General features: G+C 42.7%; 1 protein-coding gene across 2 annotated transcripts in view; it reads left to right on the top strand.

Annotated features, from left to right (window-relative positions):
• Window positions 1-20,795, top strand: part of PALD1 (phosphatase domain containing paladin 1) — a 315,653-nt gene that overhangs the window by 203,742 nt on the left and 91,116 nt on the right. For both annotated transcript variants that reach the window (XM_063435101.1, XM_063435102.1), the window contains one exon: window positions 6,953-7,093. In XM_063435101.1, the coding sequence (XP_063291171.1) occupies window positions 6,953-7,093 (141 nt within the window). The remainder of the gene's footprint in view (window positions 1-6,952; window positions 7,094-20,795) is intronic.

Below are 20,795 nucleotides of genomic sequence, written 5' to 3'. Positions count from 1 at the left end.
GTGATCACCCATCCCAACACTTAGTGGAATTTTTGGTGTCAGGTTTCACGGCGGGTTTTCACACGGGTATTATCCACATGCCTACTGGGGTCTTAGAATGCAAGAACTTGCAAACAGCTATGGCGGATCCTGCCGCTATTGACCGACTAATACAGAAAGAGATTGACCAAGGTTTTGTAATTGGCCCTTTTGACTCTCCACCTTTTGCTGTATGGAGAACTAACCCCATAGGTCTGGTCACTGGTAAATCCTCAAACAAGCAAAGGTTGATTCTTGACCTCTCTGCTCCCCATGCATCAGCTACACCAAGTCTTAACTCACTTATTCCGTCAGAAGAGTTTTCGCTGCAATACGCAACTATAGATAATGCCATCACGGCCATCCTCTCAGCAGGAATAGGCGCTTGGCTTAGTAAGACGGACATAGTGAATGCATTTAAACTACTCCCTATTCATCCATCACTGTGGCATTTACATGGTGTTAAATGGCAAGAGTTATATTATTTTTTCACTCGTCTCAAATTCGGTTCCAAGAGCAGCCCACGTATTTTTGTTATGTTTGCTGAGACGTTGTGTTGGATATTGCTTAACACCTGTAGATGCCCCACCATTATTCATTATCTGGATGACTTTCTTTCCATAGAAAGCAACCTCTTACCTCCCAGTAGCCTCCAGGCCACAACACGGCTTTTTACACAACTAGGAGTCCCGATTTCGCCTACTAAGACTGAAGGTCCCGATACGGTCATCAACTTCCTGGGGGTTGTGCTGGATTCTGTTCACATGCAGGCTAGTCTCCCAGGAAAAAGATTGAGCGCATACTGGCCGCCATTGACTTTTACTTAACCGAACAGTCCTGCAGCAAAAAGGAGTTGCAATCCCTGTTGGGTTCTCTTAATTTTGCCATGAAAATTATTCCTCAAGGGCCGGCTTTTATATCCCGACTACTCAGTTTATTTCCTCGTTTTCAGACCGACTCCTCCCGTTTAATGTTAGATGTGCATGCCACCGCTGACTTACGCATGTGGAGGGAGTTTTTACGACACTGGAACGGGAAGAGCTTATTCATACCAGTATTATCGGATGAGTCTGTTTCTATTTGGACAGATGCTGCGGCCACTTCCGGTTTTGCCGCTATCTTTGGCAATGAATGGATGTGGGGCAACTGGCCAAAGGAAATTGCTGAGATACCAGAGTTCAAGGACACATCTGCTTTATTTGAACTTTATCCCATTGTGGCAGCAGCAGTAAAATGGGGAGCTGTCTGGTCAGGGAAGGCGGTGCGGTGCTTCTCTGACAACATGGCAACATGCCATATTGTTAACAAGGGACGTTCCGCTTCCCTGGTCATCATGCGGTTTGTTAGGAATCTCACATGGCAAGCAGCGAAATACAGTTTTTTCCTGAATTGCATACATGTTCCTGTGATTCTCAATGTTGCCGCTGACCATTTATCCCGATCTCGTTTTCAGGAGTTCCGGGCGGCCCTTCCCACAGCGGCCTTAATACCCACTCCAGTACCACAGTGGCAGGAGATGATATTGGACTAAACAGATTACTCACTCACGGATATCATCTCTCACAATTAGGGATTTCTGTAAACACTAGAAAGGTTTATGACAGGGCTTTTCATATGTTTAATAAATTTGTGATGGAACACAAAATTTCTGACAAATTTGCCATGAGCACTATGATTGCGTTTATTTCTTTTTGCCATCTTCACTTAAAACTATCCTTCAACACCATTAAATTATACATCACGGGTATTCAACACCACATCCTCACCACATGGCCTGATAAACAACATTTCCTGTCCTCTTATCAAGTAAAGTCTGTATTGAAAGGTATCAAGGACTCCACCCCGGCACCTACACCTTCCAGATTACCTATACACGATATTCTATTTCAGTCACTGTCGAATCTTTTAGACACTTCACCGTTTGAGACTCGCACAAACCAGGTCATTAAAACAGCCATCTACTTGGCATTCTATGGGTTCCTTCGGCCCAAAGAGTTTACCACTACTAATTATAACACCCCAAACTTCCTCACAAGAGCTAACCTAGTTAAAACACACGACCACTATTCACCGTTCCTACACCATACGAAAACCAGTATGAAGGGACAGACGGTCACTATTCCCTATTACCCTACTAACAATAAATGGTGTCCTGTGGTAGTCTTCGACCAGTACCTTTCATCCATCCCAATGACTCCACATCAACCACTACTGGCATTATACGGTAAGACGCTGGCGATCAGTAAGTTCATGCTTTACGTAAGAACATTGTTAGTACGCTTGGGGCTAAACCCGGCCAAATATTCTGGTCAATTATTTCGAATAGGAGCAGCTACTACCTCTTCAAAAAAGAATATCCCAGCACACATCATTAAAATTATGGGCCGCTGGAAGTCCACAGCTTATACACGATACATTCCCCAGCCAGTTCAAGAAGTACGCCTAGCATTCAAGAATATGATTGTGTGATAATCTTATACTGTATTGTAGGCTGATTAAACTGGTTACATCTTTTTGCCCTCTTTTATTTCAGGCCTACTGCGTCGTCAGTTACGGCACACCACAACTGACTTTTCGTGTCCTGTTTGTTTTAAGTTACTAATTCTACGGCTTTATGCCTTGACCACAAATATATATATATATATATATATATATATATATATATATATATATATATATATATATATATATATATATATATATATATATATGAAAACAAGGGGCTGCCTTCACTCACCTGAACATGCTTAAATGGGGTGCTGTTGGGGGCCAGTAGGAACAGTAAAAATGAGAATCCAGCGCACTCCCTTATCTACTAAACAGCTACTTTGGTGCTGACAGATTGTGTCTGTCATGGTGTGTGTGTGCATGTGTTTGTCAGGATGTGTATCTGTGTCATGGTGTGGTGTGTGTGTGTCTGTCAAGGTGTGTGTGTGTCTGTCCATTGTCATGGTGTATTTGTTTTTACTCACCTTTTTTTATTTCAACATGCTGTGCTGCGGGGCTGGCATAGATTTTTTTTTTCAGGGCTGCTTTGTATCCCCAGTCCTGCCCTGACCTCACTCCCTCTGCTGTCATATGTTCATTCGCACCCGCTACATTGGAAGAGGTTTCTGCTCTTCTCCAGTCCTCCCGCCCCACCACCTGCTCCCTAGATCCAATTCCCTCGCATCTCATCTGTACTCTGTCTTCTTCTCTTTCTGCACCTCTCACTAAAATTCTCAATCTCTCTCTCTCCTCTGGCATATTTCCATCGCCCTTCAAACATGCCACTGTAACCCCAATTCTAAAGAAGCCCAACCTTGACCCTAACTCCCCATTCAACTACCATCCTATCTCGCTACAGACTTCCTCGAGTCTAACTCTCTGCTACACCCGCTTCAGTCTGGTTTCCGCGCTAATCACTCTGTGGAAACGGCACTGACCAATGATCTACTCACTGCAAAATCTCGTGATCACTACTCTATCCTAATTCTCCTTGACCTGTCTGCAGCTTTTGATACTGTTGATCATCAACAGCTTCTGCTCATCCTCCGCAATATCGGTCTACAAGATATTGCTCTCTCCTGGTGCTCCTCCTACCTCTCCCAGCGCTCTTTCAGTGTTTCTTTCTCTGGCTCTGCTTCTTCTCCCCAACTCCTCTCTGTTGTTGTCCCCCAAGGTTCAGTCCTTGGTCCCCTACTGTTCTCCATCTATACTGCCTCCCTTGGTAAACTCATTAGCTCCTTTGGCTTCCAATATCATTTCTATGTGGATGTCACGCAAATCTATCTGTCCTCTTCTGATCTCTCCCTGTCCCTCATGACTAGTGTCTCTGACTGCCTCTCTGCTATTTCTAACTGGATGGCTGCCCACTTCCTTAAACTCAACTTGACCAAAACTGGAATTCTAGTCTTCCCTCAAGTCTTGCTACTCCTGTATCTCTTTCCCTCCAAGTCAACGGTTCATCAGCTCCACCACGCAATCTTACTGTCTAGGTGTTCTCTTTGACTCCGACCTCTCCTTCACGTCTCATTTTCAGTCTATCGCCAAATCCATCTCAAAAACATTGCATGCATCCGACCCTACTTAACGCCAGATGCGACTAAGGTGATGGTCCATTCCACTGTCCTTTCACACCATGACTACTGTAATCCGCTTCTCAGTGGTCTTAAGTGCTCCCAACTTGCGCCATTACAGTCCAGCGGCAGCGGCAAGGCTGTTCTTCCTGTCTGCCCACACCTACCACGCCTCACCCTTCTGTCAGTCCCTACATTGGCTTCCTGTAAAATATAGGGCTCAATTTAAAATTCTGGTTCTTGCTCTCAAATCTCTACATAATGCTGCTCCCAATACTTCTTGAGGGCTGCACCGTTCCTGTGCAACTCACTTCCCTCCTCCGTTAGATGCTCTCACCCAGTCTCCACTCCTTTAAAAAAAAAAAAAAAAAAAAAGTATCAATTAAACCATGGCTAGTCAACTTGGTCCAGCTTAGGATTTCATGTGGGCGATGGCCCGCTGGAACTTAGTTCCAGCAGAGGGAGGGAAGGGCCTGGGAGCCTCTGTGTTCCTCCTGCAAACAGCCTGGTCAGATCATTGTCGTGCGTTACCATGGCAGCGCTCCAATACAGTGCTGTGCTCACAGGAGGACAGGAGAGTCCACAGCCAGAGGAGCTGCAGGCTAAAGTGAACATGCAGATAAAAACCATTCGGCCCATCTAGCCTGCCCAATTTTCGAAATACTTAAATTAGTCCCTGGCCTTATCTTAAGGCCTATCCCATGCATGCTTAAACTTCCTCACTGTGTTAACCTATATCACTTCAGCTAGAAGGCTATTCCATACGTCCACTGCCCTCTCGTAAAGTAATACTTCCTGAAATTATTTTTAAACCTTTTCCCCTCTTATTTAAGACTATGTCCTCTTGTTGTGGTAGTTTTTCTTCTTTTAAATATAGTCTCCTCCTTTACTGTGTTGTTTCCCTTTATGTATTTAAATGTTTCTATCATATCCCCCCTGTCTCGTCTTTCCTCTAAGCTATGCATGTACATACATAGAGGTATTCAGCTACAGATGTAAAACCTCAGCATAATTCACTGAATGAATTACATCTGGACACACAAATTTTGCTAATGGTTAAAGTACAGATGGATGAACAAAATATAAATGACCCTTGCACACCTAGGCTGTTTGCCTTACGACTCTTCACGTATGACTTATAACACTACACATCTGACTTTACAAGATCCCATGTTTTGATATTATGACATGTGCCACATAAGCATGCAAGTGTCATGACAAGTGGGCACAATATGCTCATTGGTATGATTGCTAAACCTTGCCTTAAGCGATGCTGGCTGAACATCCCTTGTTAGAAGAATTTAAAAGATTCTTGTAGTCGCTTCTTAGAATCTGGATGTTAGAACTAGACCATCGGTTGTCAGTGAGGGGACCATTTATCCCAATCATGGCAAGGTGATAGTTAGGGATTGAACATGTGACATAGATATGCCAGGACACAAGGCACAAGGTAGAACTGGATAGAGACACAGGCAAAAGTGACAAACACGGACAGAAAGACAATTACATTACATCTTGACAGAGATGCAGGTACAAAAAACAACTTCCAACTGAAAATAATTGGTACACATTTTGCAGCTTTACTCTCTGAAAGAAATTGTAATATCATCAAAAAGTACAGGTTTAGGCATGATTCATTGCCTTGCCACACCAAAACCACAGTACATTTATTTCCCAGAAAAACACATATGGTATATTTACAGTATATAATTTTCTTTCTTTTTTTTTTTTTTTTTATAGAAATCTTCTGTGTCCTCTCAGTTAGTGGACAATACAGTTTACTGATCCATCCAGTTTATGTGGTCAAACACTAGTGTAATTCTAAGTGTAACATGCAGAGAAAACACCTTTAAAAAAACATACATGTGTATAACCGTGTCCCTCGGCAGAGTTGCTTTAGTGCTGCACACTTGATGGAGGGCTTGTGGTTAGGTAAGCCATGCAGGATGTAGCCTAGACTAATCCACATCTTATAAAGTTATCTGACAGCAGTTAATTTGATCCATGGCCAGCTGCTATTTGTTACTACATATAACCTGCCTGCCCTTCAGAGACTTGCGGCATGCCGCAATTAGACCTCCCACGTCTCATTACAGGAAAATGAAGCCAAACACACACATACTCAGTTTCAGCCCTCTGTTTTTTTTTTTTGGGGGGGGGGGGGGGGTTCAGGGAAAATTAAGTTTGCCAACTTCCTTTGGTCTTCCCTGACATCTTCACTAAATCACTGTAATTATTGCTAGTGCTCTGAGTGCTCAGGGACAAGAATATGGTCTGCAGCACACACTGCTGATTAGCGTCTTAGATGTGCCGTTAATACAATTAGATATGCACATAGTGCTTTTTAGATTACTTATTTTTCTTTTAATTTCAAGTTTATTCATTGGAATTTAAGGCAACAGAACTGTTGATAAGTAAGAACAAGAAGTGGGTAACACAAATAATAGGCATAGTAGCCATTGACTATTGACTCAAGGGAAGCTCCATCTAACTCGTTTATAGTATATATGTTATGCCAAGATCTCTTGGTTAAATTGTTTAGGGCAGTATACAGGTGGACCCCCCTGAAGATTCAGTCTACTAGATTTGCCCGTTTCTAGCCTAAATGGCAGCCTTTAAAAGGTTGTTCCTCTATGTAAATGGGATTGGGAATTATTCCTAGAATTATTAACGTTGTAATGGGATCTCATTATGCAAACATATGACTGTTGCATTATTTTCTGTAAGAACCTTGTAATCCCTGTGTTTGTAGTTGTCGTCAAGAACAAATTGACATAAAGATTCAACCCACTTAGTTCCTAACCATATAGCTCAGAGAGGTGTTCATTACACATTCACAAATACATTTAATATATATTTTTTTTTATTTATTTTAGGTTGTAATGAAAATTGTTCAACTACTGCCAGATGGACATAAAATGAAGAAAGAAGTAGACATGGCTCTGGATAGTGTTAGTGAGACTATGACTCCTATGCATTACCACCTAAGAGAAATAATCATATCTACTTACAGACAGGTAAGTGATGTTTACTAAATTGCTTTATCTTGGGGCTCCTACAGGATGTATGTATTCTGCCAACAGATGTGTACAAATGGAGGCTGTAGGCAGTGGCGGAACTACCCGCATACTTTGGTGACCATTGGGTAGCTGATACACTTAGGTCAAACCCTATACGCAGGTGTGTCTGATTAGGGACCATGTAAAGTGCCGTGGCCCTTTGGCATCTTGATCTTTTATTGTGTTGGTTTAGATGGGACATTCTAGATTCATATCGTAGCAGTGTAGTATTTATAGCAAAATTATCAGCATGTATTGTGGTTTTTAAATTCTCCCCATAGGAAAGCATTAAATAATGCTTTCCTATGGGGAGGTTTAACGCGCGCGCTCGCAGCCCTTGCCGCACATGTGGGGGAAGAGTGTGGGCGAAGCCTGACCCAACCCTGAGGGACATTGGAGTTGGATTCAGGTAACTGGCTGAAGGGGTTCAGCCCTATATGAGGGGGGCCCCGAGGGAGGAGGGGGAGGACCTATTAAGCCTATAGTGCCAGGAAAACGGCTTTGTTTTCCTTCCGCTATAGGATCCCTTTAATACTAAATATACTGTACTGTGTGACAGAATAACATAGTGACAGTATTATTTTAATGGATGTATCATTTTGTGCCATATATGCATATAGCCGGATAAGTTCCATCATTGCCCCCTTTCTAGTCCCAAGCTGTCTATACAAAGTTACAGTTTTAGTAATATTAGAGCCAATTCTTAAGCCATAATACCTTCATTGAAGCCCACACAAGTGGTTTATAAAAATATACTAAACATCACAGGTGTCAGAATAGTGATCCAATATACCCAACTACATATGTTTAATATCAATGTGAGAACACTGTATGAGTTCATTTGATACCCACATCAGAACAGTCTACAAATGGAGAGGAGAATATTTTCCATTATACTAGAAATTTAAATAGGATATGCTAGTTCGTAGCCAAACATGGTATTTTACAGTTTGGATTCTTCTTACAATAACTAGCCACCAGACCATGACAAATAATGGAATAACCTTGTGTGACTTACTGATAAGAATTCACATTTATAAATCATGTCCTACTTGAGCAACAACCTCATTATTGGCTTCTAAGAAACCCCGTTTCTCATGACATCACCTGATACCCCCGATTATGTAGAAAGTTACTTTGGGATTGAAGCCAAAGTTAATGTGCTCATAGGTAACATAACCCTTCTCATTAGTGCCATTGTGTTATTTTGGGCCGATTTTAATCCAGACCACTACACACAATATGGGAACACCTGTTTAAAAAATGTAGCGTGACTCATGTTTCTTGGATGATCATAAAAAAAAATGTTTCAATATCTCGCTTTCGACATGCTGTGTGAAAAATGAGCAGGTGGGCCTGCGATGAATCAGACTAAAGCTATTCAGTAAACCCTGCCAGTATGGCATTCATGAATGGGTTACTGACAACTGTGCCATGCAAATGAGATAATATCTGGCTTCATTCTAGGTGCAGGATGCCACAAATCACGTTACACCTCCAGAGCCAAAAATGTCAGCAGCTGATTACAACTGGCACAAAAATAGTAATTTAGCAAGCACAAACTCTGGGAGGTCAAATTTCTAAGATTGCTAAACGTGACGATTGTTTTAGTATGTTAATTTTTTTAATATTTTTTTTAATGTGACAAATATTTTCAAAAGAACTTCATATGACAGCTAGAGGCTGAGATGTTGGTGGTTTTATTTCATGTAATAAGCTTAACGGGACACTAGTTGCTAGTCACCAGAACAACTACAGCTTATTGTATTTGTTCTGGTGATTATAATCCGTTCCTTCAGGCTTTTTGAATTAAACATGGTCTTTTCAGAGAAAATCCAGTGCTTACATTACAGCCTAGTGATAACTCCTGGACACTCATCAGATGGCAACTAAAGGTGATTCCTGGGGCAATGTCAGTGTCTCCACCCTCTGCATGCAGACACTGAACTTTTCTAATAGAGATGCATTGATTCACTGCATCTCTGAGGAAATTCTAATTGGCCAGGGCTGTATTTGGCTTGTGCTGGCTCTGCCCCTGATCTGCCTCCTTGACCGTCTCAGCCAGTCCAATGATTTTCTATGGGAAAGAATTGTAATTGGCTTTGATCAACACTTTTGATGTCAGCCAAGCAGGCAGATCAGGGGCAGAGCCAGTAGCAGCAGACCGGAATAAAACTAAGGTTTTACTATATTTAGGAGGGCCTAAGGGGACCAAATGGTGCATTTAGCACTATAGGGTCAGGAATACATGTTTGTGTTCCTGACCCTATAGTGTTCCTTTAAGAATAGTGTTATAATGCTACACATTATCACTTCCCCAGTGACATAATGCATGACCTGCATTTTTATTTTCTATTGCCATGAGCCATAACCTTGATATTGTTTATGTGAAATTGTAATATGTTATGTATTTTGTGTTTGACTTCAGGTTGCATTTGTCAAAATTATATGTGACCTGTCTAACTATGCAGACTGATACAGAGTTATTTTTGGTGCATTGTCTAGTTTTAATAAAGAGGGTTATTATTTTACAAGATGTATAGCTTGTGTTCAGTTTGAACGAATATCCTGCCCTGTAAGAAGAACAAAAAACATTTTGTTGTTTTCTTATCTGATTAAGTAAAGGAAATTAAGACAGTGGTCGTCATTGATGTTCTGTAACTTGCTTTTCTGCTAATTGAGCCTCTGCTATGATATCAGAGCCTCTATCCTTTTAGGAGCTCATAGCTGGGTGATCAGAAGCTGGAGGTTTGTCAGATTTAAAAAAAATAAATTAATCAGAATGGGCCTTTTGTTTTTTCCCTCTTTTGGCTGTCCTTATTTCCTTTCAGATCAAATGCAGAGATTTAATATCCCAAAGGCATTGAGAGAGAACCATATGGTAAAGTGCCCAGGGGTTCGCTTACATTGCAAATAGAATGTTCAGTTGGGATTACTTTGTGATGGAAATTATCACGTTGTGTTTATACCATTACATATATATGTAAATAAACATATTAATTGGCAACACTCAGAAGACCAAAAAAAAGTATTTACGAATCCATGTCCAACTAGAACGATGTTTTGACCCCTTTGGGTCATTTTTTTTTTTTTAAATTCTTTATTTTTGTTGTGGAAGATTTCCACGGGTTGTGGTGATAGTATACAATTTCCAGTTCAGAAAGAATAAAAGCAAACATATAAAGGTATAATACAAACATAAGAAACAAGCATCGCTATACTTCAGTGGCATATAATAATCAATTGCGACTGAGCAGGTGGGACCCCTGTGGTTAGGCCATTAGGTTACTGTGTGGATCCCCTTATGTGTCCCTGTGAGGTCCCCTCTTTTCTTGCTCCTCAGTCGTGGGTGATATCCCTATCCCACTTTTCGTTAGGTGTCTCTCCTGTTCTATAGTGTGGTACATGTGCCCTTCTTCACTCCCTCCTCTCCTTCAGTCTCTTTTTCGTTCCTTTGGTATTTGGGTCGCCCAGTTGTCTCTCAATGCGTCCCCCGCTGTTAATTGGCGGGGCATGTCCGTGGGTTGTCCCCTTGCAGTCATATTAATGGGCTGAGAGGTCCCCCGGATCCTGTGGTAGTTGTGGTGCCTGATCGTGTGTCTGGTCCCTGTTTGTCATCCACTGTTAACCTGTCTATCCCCCCGTCCCCCCTTCTCATGAAGGCCGTCTCCCCCCGTCCATTTTGTACCCCCGCTGTGGTCCCCCTCTATCTTAGGTAGTTAGTGCCCGTGTCTCGGACCCGAGTGAGTACGGTGGCAGATCAGGTGGGGGATGTAGAGCCCTACAGACATTTAAATTTTTGGTACCTCGTACTAGCTGCTCTTGTGTGGTTGATTAAAAACAGGTTAGGGACAACCCTTGGAAAGCTCATGTAGAGCGAATGGTATGCCTGTTAGTGTAACATTCTCACAACTAAAGTTAAAAAAAATAAAACATTTAAAAATAAACATTTTAGAGTAGTATGTTATCTTCTTTGGGGCCACCCTTGGACAGCTGGTGCAGAGTTAAAGATATCCATATTGGTATAGCTCTCTCGCCTCTTGCCTAGAATTTAACATGAGCAGTTTAAAGTAACCCCTTAGTGGCTCATGTGGAGTTTGAAAGAAAAAAAAAAAAAAGGAAAAACTATATGGTATAACCTTGCAACCTCTCGTATAAAGTTTAAGAACTGGTGACCTGTAACGTCTCATGTAGAGTTTAAAGTCTCACAGTCTGGTGGTTTGCGGTAGCAGTTCATATGGGGTAAGGGCAGTCCTTTCTGCTGCGATCTTTCTTCAGGGCTAGCCGCACTATAGAGGTTGCTTTTGTGTAGATCGACGTTCCGCCGCCGTCGCCGCCGCCATGCATGTTTTTTCTCCCCTCTCGGTGGTGAGTTTCTCCGCGGGGTGAGCTTGGTTCGCTCCTAGTGGAGCGGGCTGCAGCTGCGGTAACTGAAGTCGCCTCAGAAAGTCCTTGGGGTCATCTGTGACGGAGAGTGAAAACACGGCTTCCCCGTGTGACACGACCAGGGTACCCGATGCTCCCCACCGGTACCTGATTCCGTGGTCTTTAAGCAGTTTGGTGGTTGGCATGAATTTGCGTCTCTCCAACAGGACCGCAGACGGTAAGTCGTCAAAGATTCTGACTTGGCAGCTATCCACCTCGGTGTGGGGTGTATTCCGTGAGCGGGTCAGGATCGCTGTTTTCACCGCTGTGCTCCGAGTGACAGCGATTATGTCCCTGGGAGCGTCCACTGGGGTCGTCGCGGCCTTTCGGATCCGGAATGCCATAGCTATAGACAGCAGCCCTCCCTCTCCCCTCACCTCCATCACTGTGGCAAGTTTGTTAGCGAACTCCAGCACCGATTCGGGCCCCACTGTTTCAGGCACCCCACGGATGCGTATATTTTTCTTTCGGTGCCTAGCCTCCATGGCCGTGACGGTGCTGGGAGAGGTCCTCTACATTAGCCCGGGTCTCTGCGAGGGTGTTATTACGTTCCTCTTCTCGGGTCTCTACTGCTCCAATGCGGGCCTTGATGCCGCCTAGTTCTCCGCAGACCTCATCCAAGTCCTTCTTCCAGACTCCTCTGAGCTCGAGCAGGAACCTTTTGATATCCCCTTTGGTAGAGGGTGATGTATCTGAATCAGAGTCATCTCTCCTGTATATCCCATTAGGGGCTTGTGTTGATATTGGTGCCTCCTCGTCCGGGGACATCTCTGACTCACTGGAGCCTTGAGGTCTACTAGGTGCCATCTTAGGCTCTGCTGGCTGTTGCGGCCTATAGAACGACCACCTAATGTCTGGCATTTTGGAAGCCTCAGAAGCCAGCAATTTTCTATGTTTGCGCCCCATCTCTCTTTTGGGGGGTTCAGGGTCGCCAGGAGCCCGGTTGTGGCATTTTTTAGTTGATTTTCCAGGAGCTCTCTGTACACACGTCTGCTTAGCTCATCAAGACCCTGTCTTGATAAAAGTCCACTATAGGACTGAAACGTTGAGCTTGTTGCTGTGATACTGAATCTGCTTCAACAAAGGCAATATTTACCTATTTGCAGAGGTAGTATAGTTAAAACCTGTATACCAGAGAGGGCGCCACTATCACAAATGTGCAAATATATTTACCATAGAGATGTGGGAATATGGCATGTAAAGGAACATAAGAAAAAATATACAAAGTGAAGAATTTTTTAATTATGGCAAAAAATAAAGATAAAAACAATGGATACACATATTTTGTATAAGTGGAACAAAGAGACATATATCTATTTGTGCTAAAGAGCTTGCCAGCCACCCAAACACTTAGTCCCCATACAGTAGATATCAGCCGAAGGTACCTCTGGTTGCCAATCAGACATTTGATTTACCAGTCTTCAACAGGATATGTAAGAAGCTGGATGGTTGCCTGTAGACCTTGTGGGCAATGATTCTTGACTTCAGTCCTCGGGGATGCTCTGAACTGCGCAACGCGTTTCGTCTCCTGACTTTCTCAAGAGCTATGTGTCTTTCTCAAACCTGGCAGTTTAAATACAATAGATTGCGTGGCTTTCTATGGCCTGTGCATGTGCAGAGTGGGGAGAAAACGCTAGTCAAATGTCATAACGTAGCCCACTGCGCATGCGCGCGTTTCCAGCCTGGAACGCAAATAACTTTATTGATAGTCTGCGCTGGAAGACACATGTTCCGATCAGAATTTAGAAGTGATACGGAACTTGGTGCACCAGCGGTAAAACTACAATAACAAATTTCTGATTCCACAACCAAACCATATTCTAAAAAATATTTAAGATTAGCAAATATATAAATATAAATGTCAAATAACTTGAAAAATTGAAAATTCGGTGCATTGGTAAATACAATTTATCTTAAGACCTGTTTGTGGAAATCAATTAAATACATGGTAATACAACACTTTAATATACAATAACAAACATATCAATATACAATAATATGAACTTCACCATAATCACAATATAAACAAAATTGGAAAATAGCAATAATGAGTAAAACATATATAATGTAGAAACTCTAAAAACCTATAATACATTTAGTTTTTAAGAGTAAAAAGCTTGTAGAAACCTAAGCTTTCTAGGATGATATGTACTGATGAACATGTTGATAAAATCAATATGATGGATGATATAAAATAAAAATTACCTGTGTTTAAAATACAATAAATGGGAAAATGAAAAACAGCGAGTAGTAGAAAAAAGACCTTAAGATCTTAATTATAAAAATATATAATCTGTTCAAAAAATCTAATCAAAAACACAGGTAAATCTAGATCAACATATAAGCCACTAGGTGAAATGGTTTTTAATTTGTAAATCCATTCAGTTTCTTTCATGGCCAATAATTTTTCTATACCACCACCTCTCCAATTTGGGGTGATTACATCGATCCCTATACCGAAAAAAAACACCTTAAAATTACAATCTATGCAGTTCACACAATGTCTAGGTACACTGTGTTTAAAATTACCTCTTTTAATGCCATTCAAGTGTTCTAAAAACCTAATATGTACTTTTCTAATAGTGCGACTGACATACTGTATTCCACATTTCCTCTCTAATAAATCTCTAATAAATAAATCATGTTTTTTGTTGGACAATTAATAAAATGTTTAATTCTAAAAACTTATTTAGTGATGGTGCTTTTAAATTCTGGGGTCTTTTGTTTTTGGAATTTGCATGTACTACAATTGCCGCATTTGTAAAAACCTTTTGGGTTTCTCTCTAAGGAAATTATTTGAGTTGGACGGTTCATTAATAGGTTTAATTTGTAGTAATATACTAGGGGCTAATATGGATTTCAGGTTTTGTGTACCTTTATTAATAATTTGTGGTAATTTAGGTAAAATATTTTTTTAAAAATTGATCTTGGACAGTGTTTTTAATTGCCTTCTGAATAAGATATGATTTACCATTATATTTTGTTATAAAATAAATATTTAAATCTTGTTTTGGAATTTGTTTTATTTTTTTAAATGTTATATTTTATTTATTTTATCTACCTGTTTCTCTGAATTAATAAGGAGGTTTGGGGGATATTTTCAATTTTTTTATTTAAAACTTGGACTTATTCTTTAAAATCATTTTTATCAGTACAATTTCTTAAAAGTCTCATATGTTGACATTTGGGTATATTGTTGAGCCAACTGGGATGATGACAACTAGAATATTCTATAAAACCATTACCATCCGTAGGCTTAAAATAAGTTTTACTGCATACAGTTCCGTCTTTAATAAAAAAGGTAAGATCTAAAAAATTGATAGCCTGGGTTTGAATGTCGGCTGTAAAGCGTAATCTGAATGTATTGGTATTTATATCTTGTAAAAATTCTTCCAGTTGTGACTTTCCTCTGTCCCAAATAGTTAAAACATTGTCAATTTACCTCTTCCAGATCACCAGGTTCGCACCAAAGCGATTATGGTTCCAGATGTTACTAAGTTCCCAGCTTGCCACAAAAATGTTAACATAACTTGGTGCGAACCTGAAATCCCTCAAACCAGAAAAATATTGCTGTTTCCTTCAGCAGACTTTGTTGCTGCTGCTCTGTTTGGAAATCCAAATATGAATTTTGTCCCCCTATTCCCCAGGTGCTCCATTCCATTAACAAGACTTGAAATGGCCATGGGCAAACAGTGCATATGCATTGATAGGGGCGATGTATTGTTCCCCCACACAATTAGGCAGAGCTTACTTTAAATTGCTTATCATGTTATTGTTTCATAGCCTTCCATGATATAATTTTGTTATAACCCTGGACTGCATTCTCACCCCTTCCAGCTGCCAGGAGAGATAACAATATACTTTCTGCTATCCTCTTTTAGAGAACAGCCAGTCCGCGGACATCACTTAGTCACACCACTCTTGCAGGAGTGAGATGATGACACCACAGTTCTTTCACTCCAAGCAGGAAGCAGGCTCCAGATAGGAGCTGCATATTACCATGGTATAAGGAGGGGGGTTTAAATGGATGGCATAGTACATGATATGTATTGCTGGGCAGAGAAGTATGTCATAGGTGGTGCTTGTAGGGGCATTAAGTTGATACTTTGATAGAAGGGGCACATGATGTGTCAGTCTTGGAATGCACGTAATAAATACATTAAATGACAGAGGAACATGGTCTCAGCTAAAAGCATTGCTTTAGACTATATTGTGTCTATAGAAGGCTTTGATTTCATTAAGTCTCATTTCTACTCAGACCTTTTAAAATGGCATAGGCTCTTTAACTTCCAAATGTTTACAAATTTCTTGCATTCCTTTGAGGTGTAATGGTTAAAAGAAGGAAATGTTTTATTACTTTTAACAACAACGATAAATAATATCCCAGTCGCTATACCTCAGGATGCCCATTTTATAGTTCTAGACAACATTCGTCAATAAGTCAAGATTAAAAGTGACTCATTCACACCAAAGATAAATGTATTGTATAAAACTGATTTAACAGCATTGACATAAAATGTTTGTCAAAAGAGAAAAAAAAAAAAAACAACCTCTTTAAATATGTTTGTGAAAACAAACTAAATGGATAAAGAAAAGCAACCTTTATTTACTTTTAAAAGCATTGCTGGCATTTGCGTTGGGTCTTTAAAGCCTGCAGGTGATACGGGAGAAGTGCACTAATGCCCCTTATGGATACACAGACGCTGTTCTCACCAACGCATCTTGAGTACCAAATATCTGCAGGTGCCTGTGGCAGAGTTTGTACGTGTTATTCACACAGGTCCCAGCTGCACACTGTTCATGCCAAATGACTGCGAATGAAGAAAGGTCGGAAAGAGCTATTTGATCATGCCAGTCCTAACTTCACATTATTGATATTGTAAAATCACTTTGTGCTTATGGATTTGTATTGCACATACACAATGCAAACCACAATTCATCCACTACTTATTCTTTGTAAAACGTGACTTTGGTGACATTATCAATACTAAAGAAATGCCACAGAATTGAAATAAGTGCAGGTAAATTACCTGCTTGGGTTTAGGAAGCAATGTTCATTATTTCACTTTGTTACCAAAAGAGATTGCTATAAACTGCATGTTGCTAAGAAATTCTCCAGACTATCCTTTTTTATTAAACCTTGTTTGAAAAAACGCAGAAAATCAAGTTGCATAAGGCAAATTCTTTGCTTTCTAGCAATATAAATAGGTCCTTTTAAACTATGCGCACCAGACAAAATTATATTCTGTTTCCCCTTATTGAGCCTCATCAAGGATTCTTGCAAATACCTGGAACATGTATAGGCTCATGGAAAGAGAGGAACATTAAACACAAAACATGACAACAAAAAAAACAAATAGGGCAGCATTACAACAATGTGGCACACACAAATAAAAAAAACAACAACTCATACAGGCCATGGGTTTACTACCACAGCAATCAGATGCACTTTTACTGTGCGTTGAGGATTTATTGTAAATATCCAGTTTCATCTGCTTTTCCCCTTGTGATCATGATGTACTGGCACACAGGAGATGAGGTATTAAAGGAAAACTCTCAACGCATCATAAACACTACAGCCTGTTGAAGTGGATATGGTGCAAGGGGTGCAATGGCAACCTTCCAGAGCAATTTTAATCTCTCTGCTCGGATTTCCACTACTCCTGGGCAGCAGCAATGGCTACAATATTCATCGGCCTCAATACATAGTACAAAAATAAGCTACCTGCGTGCAATCCCAAAATACCTGTGCAGTAGTGGGAGTTTGAGCGTAGGGATTATATTTTTTTTTGTAAATATAATTTTTATTTCCTGGATATTGGAGGTAAACAGGGTTATTTCTGCGTAGACTCGCAGGTCTGTGCAACTTTAGTCAAACCTAAAACGGGCACGCAGGCCCAACAAGGCTGCCGGACACGCAGGTCCCAGATAACAACAACAATAAGAGCACAAGAAGGTGAGTCCCCCCCTCCCTCCCCCAGACTCTTCCCATTCGTCTCATGCGTCATCGCCATCCAAAGAAGGGTAATCGCCCATGGCTAAGCTGTTGTCCCTTCAGGTTAAGACTAGCTCCCTCTAGGTGGCTACCTCTAGGGTGTCTAATGCAGAGTTCTCTATTACCTCCCTTGTGCCCCCTGCGGGAGCTTTTGTGATCTGCCTGTGCGAGAAGGATGAGTACTTAATCTGATGATTTGCTACTGTGGGGGTTCGCGTCTGTAGGGGTTCCCTATTGACAGCTTACCATAACAGCGGAATGCCATTCTGTAGGGAGGTGAACATGCATGGGCTCATTTCCAATGCCCCTATGTCATCATGGCCTTTGAGTAGCGTTTCTTGTTTGTGACTCTTGGGTAGTGGGGAAGGGAGAGGGTTAGGAAAGTGAAGGGGAGGAGGAAAAGGGTCTGTCCGTTGTCCCCTAGATCATGTAGGCAGAGTATAGCCCTATATTTAGTTTTGTAGCATCGTCAGGAAGTCCTGTTTCGTCGTAGTCAGTATCCAGTGAGTCCAGATGTCCAAGTATGTCTGATGCTGTTTTTCGGTAGCCAACATGGAGAGCTCCTCCACCGCTCTCAGCTCCTCCATGTGGGTGAACCATTTGAGGAGGGAAGGAGTCTCACTCTTTTTCCAGTATTGTGGAATAGTTTGCTTGGCCATGTTTAGGATGCGGATTGTGAGCGATTTTTTGTACCTAGAGATCGGTATAGTCGTGTGGTGGAGCAGCATTGCTGCAGGTTTTAATGGTGGTGGGTTGTCAGAGAAGCGTGAAGTGATTGTGTGTATCTTCCTCCAGAATGGTTGGATGAGTTCGCAAGCCCACCAAATATGTAGAGGTGTACCCGGTGCATTTGTGCATCTCCAGCATATGTTGGTCCCATGGGCATGTATGTATTGAGGTGTGTCTGGGGTGCAGTACCATTGCGTAAGTATCTTATAAGCTATCTCCTGGCTCTTGCTAAATATGGAGCAGTGGTGTGTGATCTCACATATCTTTTCCCACTCCCTCGCGCTGAATGTGTGGTCGAGAGCCTCCTCCCATTTACCCATAAAGCGTGGTGTGGCCGTGGGTGTGTGTGTTTGTAGGAGGGTGTAGAGCTGAGAGATACCGTGTGATAGCGGGTCAGGGTCTACACAGAGTTGTTCAAAGGTAGTGAGTCCCCTTGTAAGAGCTCCTGCCCGTGGTAGGGTTTTGGTGTAGCTAACTAGTTGTGCGTATCGGAAGTGGGTCGTGAACGGCTGGTTAGGGTCACCACACAAGTCAGTTAAGGACCTCAGCCCCTGACCAGAGCATACATGTCTCAGTCTCGGCAGTGGGCATTGCACCAGGGCCCTCAGTGCCCTAGGGTCCTTACCTGGTGGGAAGCCTGGGTTATGTGTGAGGGGAAGCAGTGGGGACGGGAATGTGGAGAGTGTGTGTCTACCGACACTCCCTCTCCATACCTTCAGCGTCGCTTTCGTGTATGTGGAGTAGTGTGTTTCCTTTCCGTCAGTCCCCCCGGGGAGCCACGGGATGAGGGCGGCTGGGATCCCAGCTAACCCCTCCTCCGCCTGTTTCCATAGTTTACTGACTCCTGTTTTAGACCACTCCACTACCCGTTGCAGATGGCATGCCTTGTAATATTGCCGGAAATCGGGTAAGGCTAGGCCCCCTTTGTTCCTAGGTTGGGTGAGTAGTGCATATTTTAGTCTGGGTCTCCTCCCATCCCACACAAAGGCTCCCATTGCTTGTCGAAGTGTGGTAAAGAATGAGGTGGGGATCGAGATAGGCAGAGCCTGGAAGAGGTAGAGTAATCTCGGTAGCAGGTTCATTTTAATTACTTGGATTCTACCCAGCCAGGAGATGTGCGGTAGGGCCCACTCCCTCATGTCTGCTTGGAACCTAGCCAGTATCGGGGCAAAGTTTGCTGTAAAGAGCTCCGATTCCCTGACCGTCAGCCAAGTGCCGAGGTAGCGGATTTTATCAGTGGCCCACTGGAAGGCGAAGCTGCGTTGGAGCTGCGTCGTTCTCCTTTTGGGTACGCTGACATTTAATACATACGACTTGGAGAAGTTGATCTTGTACCCTGATAACCTGCCGAAGGTCTGGAACTCCCGTACCAGGTTGGGGAGGGAGACCTCTGGGTGTGTTATGAAGAATAGGAGGTCATCTGCGTACGCGGCTAGCTTATGGTGTGTATCTCCTATGCGTACTCCCTTGATATCTGGGTGGTGGCGGATAGTAGAGAGCAGGGGTTCCAGGGCCAGGACAAACAGCAACGGAGATAGGGGGCACCCCTGTCTTGTTCCGTTGTGAATTGGGAACGACTCGGTAGGCGCCCCGTTGACCAGGACGTGCGCTGTCGGATGAGTGTACAGGGCCTTGATCCATCCCTGCAGGTACGGTCCCACACCCAGATGTGACAGTGTCTGAAACATATACGTCCAGCAGACCCTATCAAAGGCCTTCTCCGCGTCCGTGGACAGCAGGAGAAGGCCCGTGTCGTCCCCTGTTTTTTTGTGCATTACAGTAAGGGCCCTTATGGTGTCATCCCTGGCTTCCCTTCCCATCACAAACCCCACCTGGTCCGGATGGACCAGAGAGGGTATGTGCACCTGGAGTCGGGTCGCCAGGACCTTCGCTAGCAGTTTGATGTCGTTATTTATAAGGGATATGGGCCGATAACTCCCGCAGTGTTCCCGGTCCTTACCCTCCTTCGGGATTATAGTGATGTGTGTCATGAGCGCTTGTGGGGGCAGTTCGTGTCCTTCCCTGATGGCATTGAACATGTCTAGGAGTGGGGGGTACAGGATCTCGGCATAGCTTTTATAATATTTGATGGGCAGGCCGTCTGGGCCCGGTGTCTTGCCCGGTTTCATGGATTTAATAGCTAGCGCTAGTTCCCCCATGGATATAGGTTCATCCAGCTGGGCGGCCGTGGTTGCCGTCAGAGAGGGGAGCGTATGGGTCTTTAGGTAGTCATCTATTGAGGTCTTGAGTGATCGTGACTGGGCATCAGTGTGGGGGCGTGGGAGGGAGTACAACCCTGCGTAGTATGTGCGGATGATTTCTTGGATCTTGGCCGGGTGTCTGTGTAGGACTCCCACCTTGTCCCTGATCCTGTCTATGTACGTGTCTTGGCGCCTTTTGGCTAGCATGCGCGCTAGAAGTTTCCCACTTTTGTTCCCATGAATCGCGAAGAAAGCCCTATTACGCAGAGCGTCCCTTTGGTGAGTGGAGTGCAAGAGTGTAGTCAGTTCC

This window comes from Pelobates fuscus, chromosome 10, assembly GCF_036172605.1.
Source record: "Pelobates fuscus isolate aPelFus1 chromosome 10, aPelFus1.pri, whole genome shotgun sequence".
NCBI lineage: Eukaryota > Metazoa > Chordata > Amphibia > Anura > Pelobatidae > Pelobates > Pelobates fuscus.
Note: the sequence above shows the minus strand (reverse complement) of the source record. Positions and strands in the feature narration are given on the sequence as shown.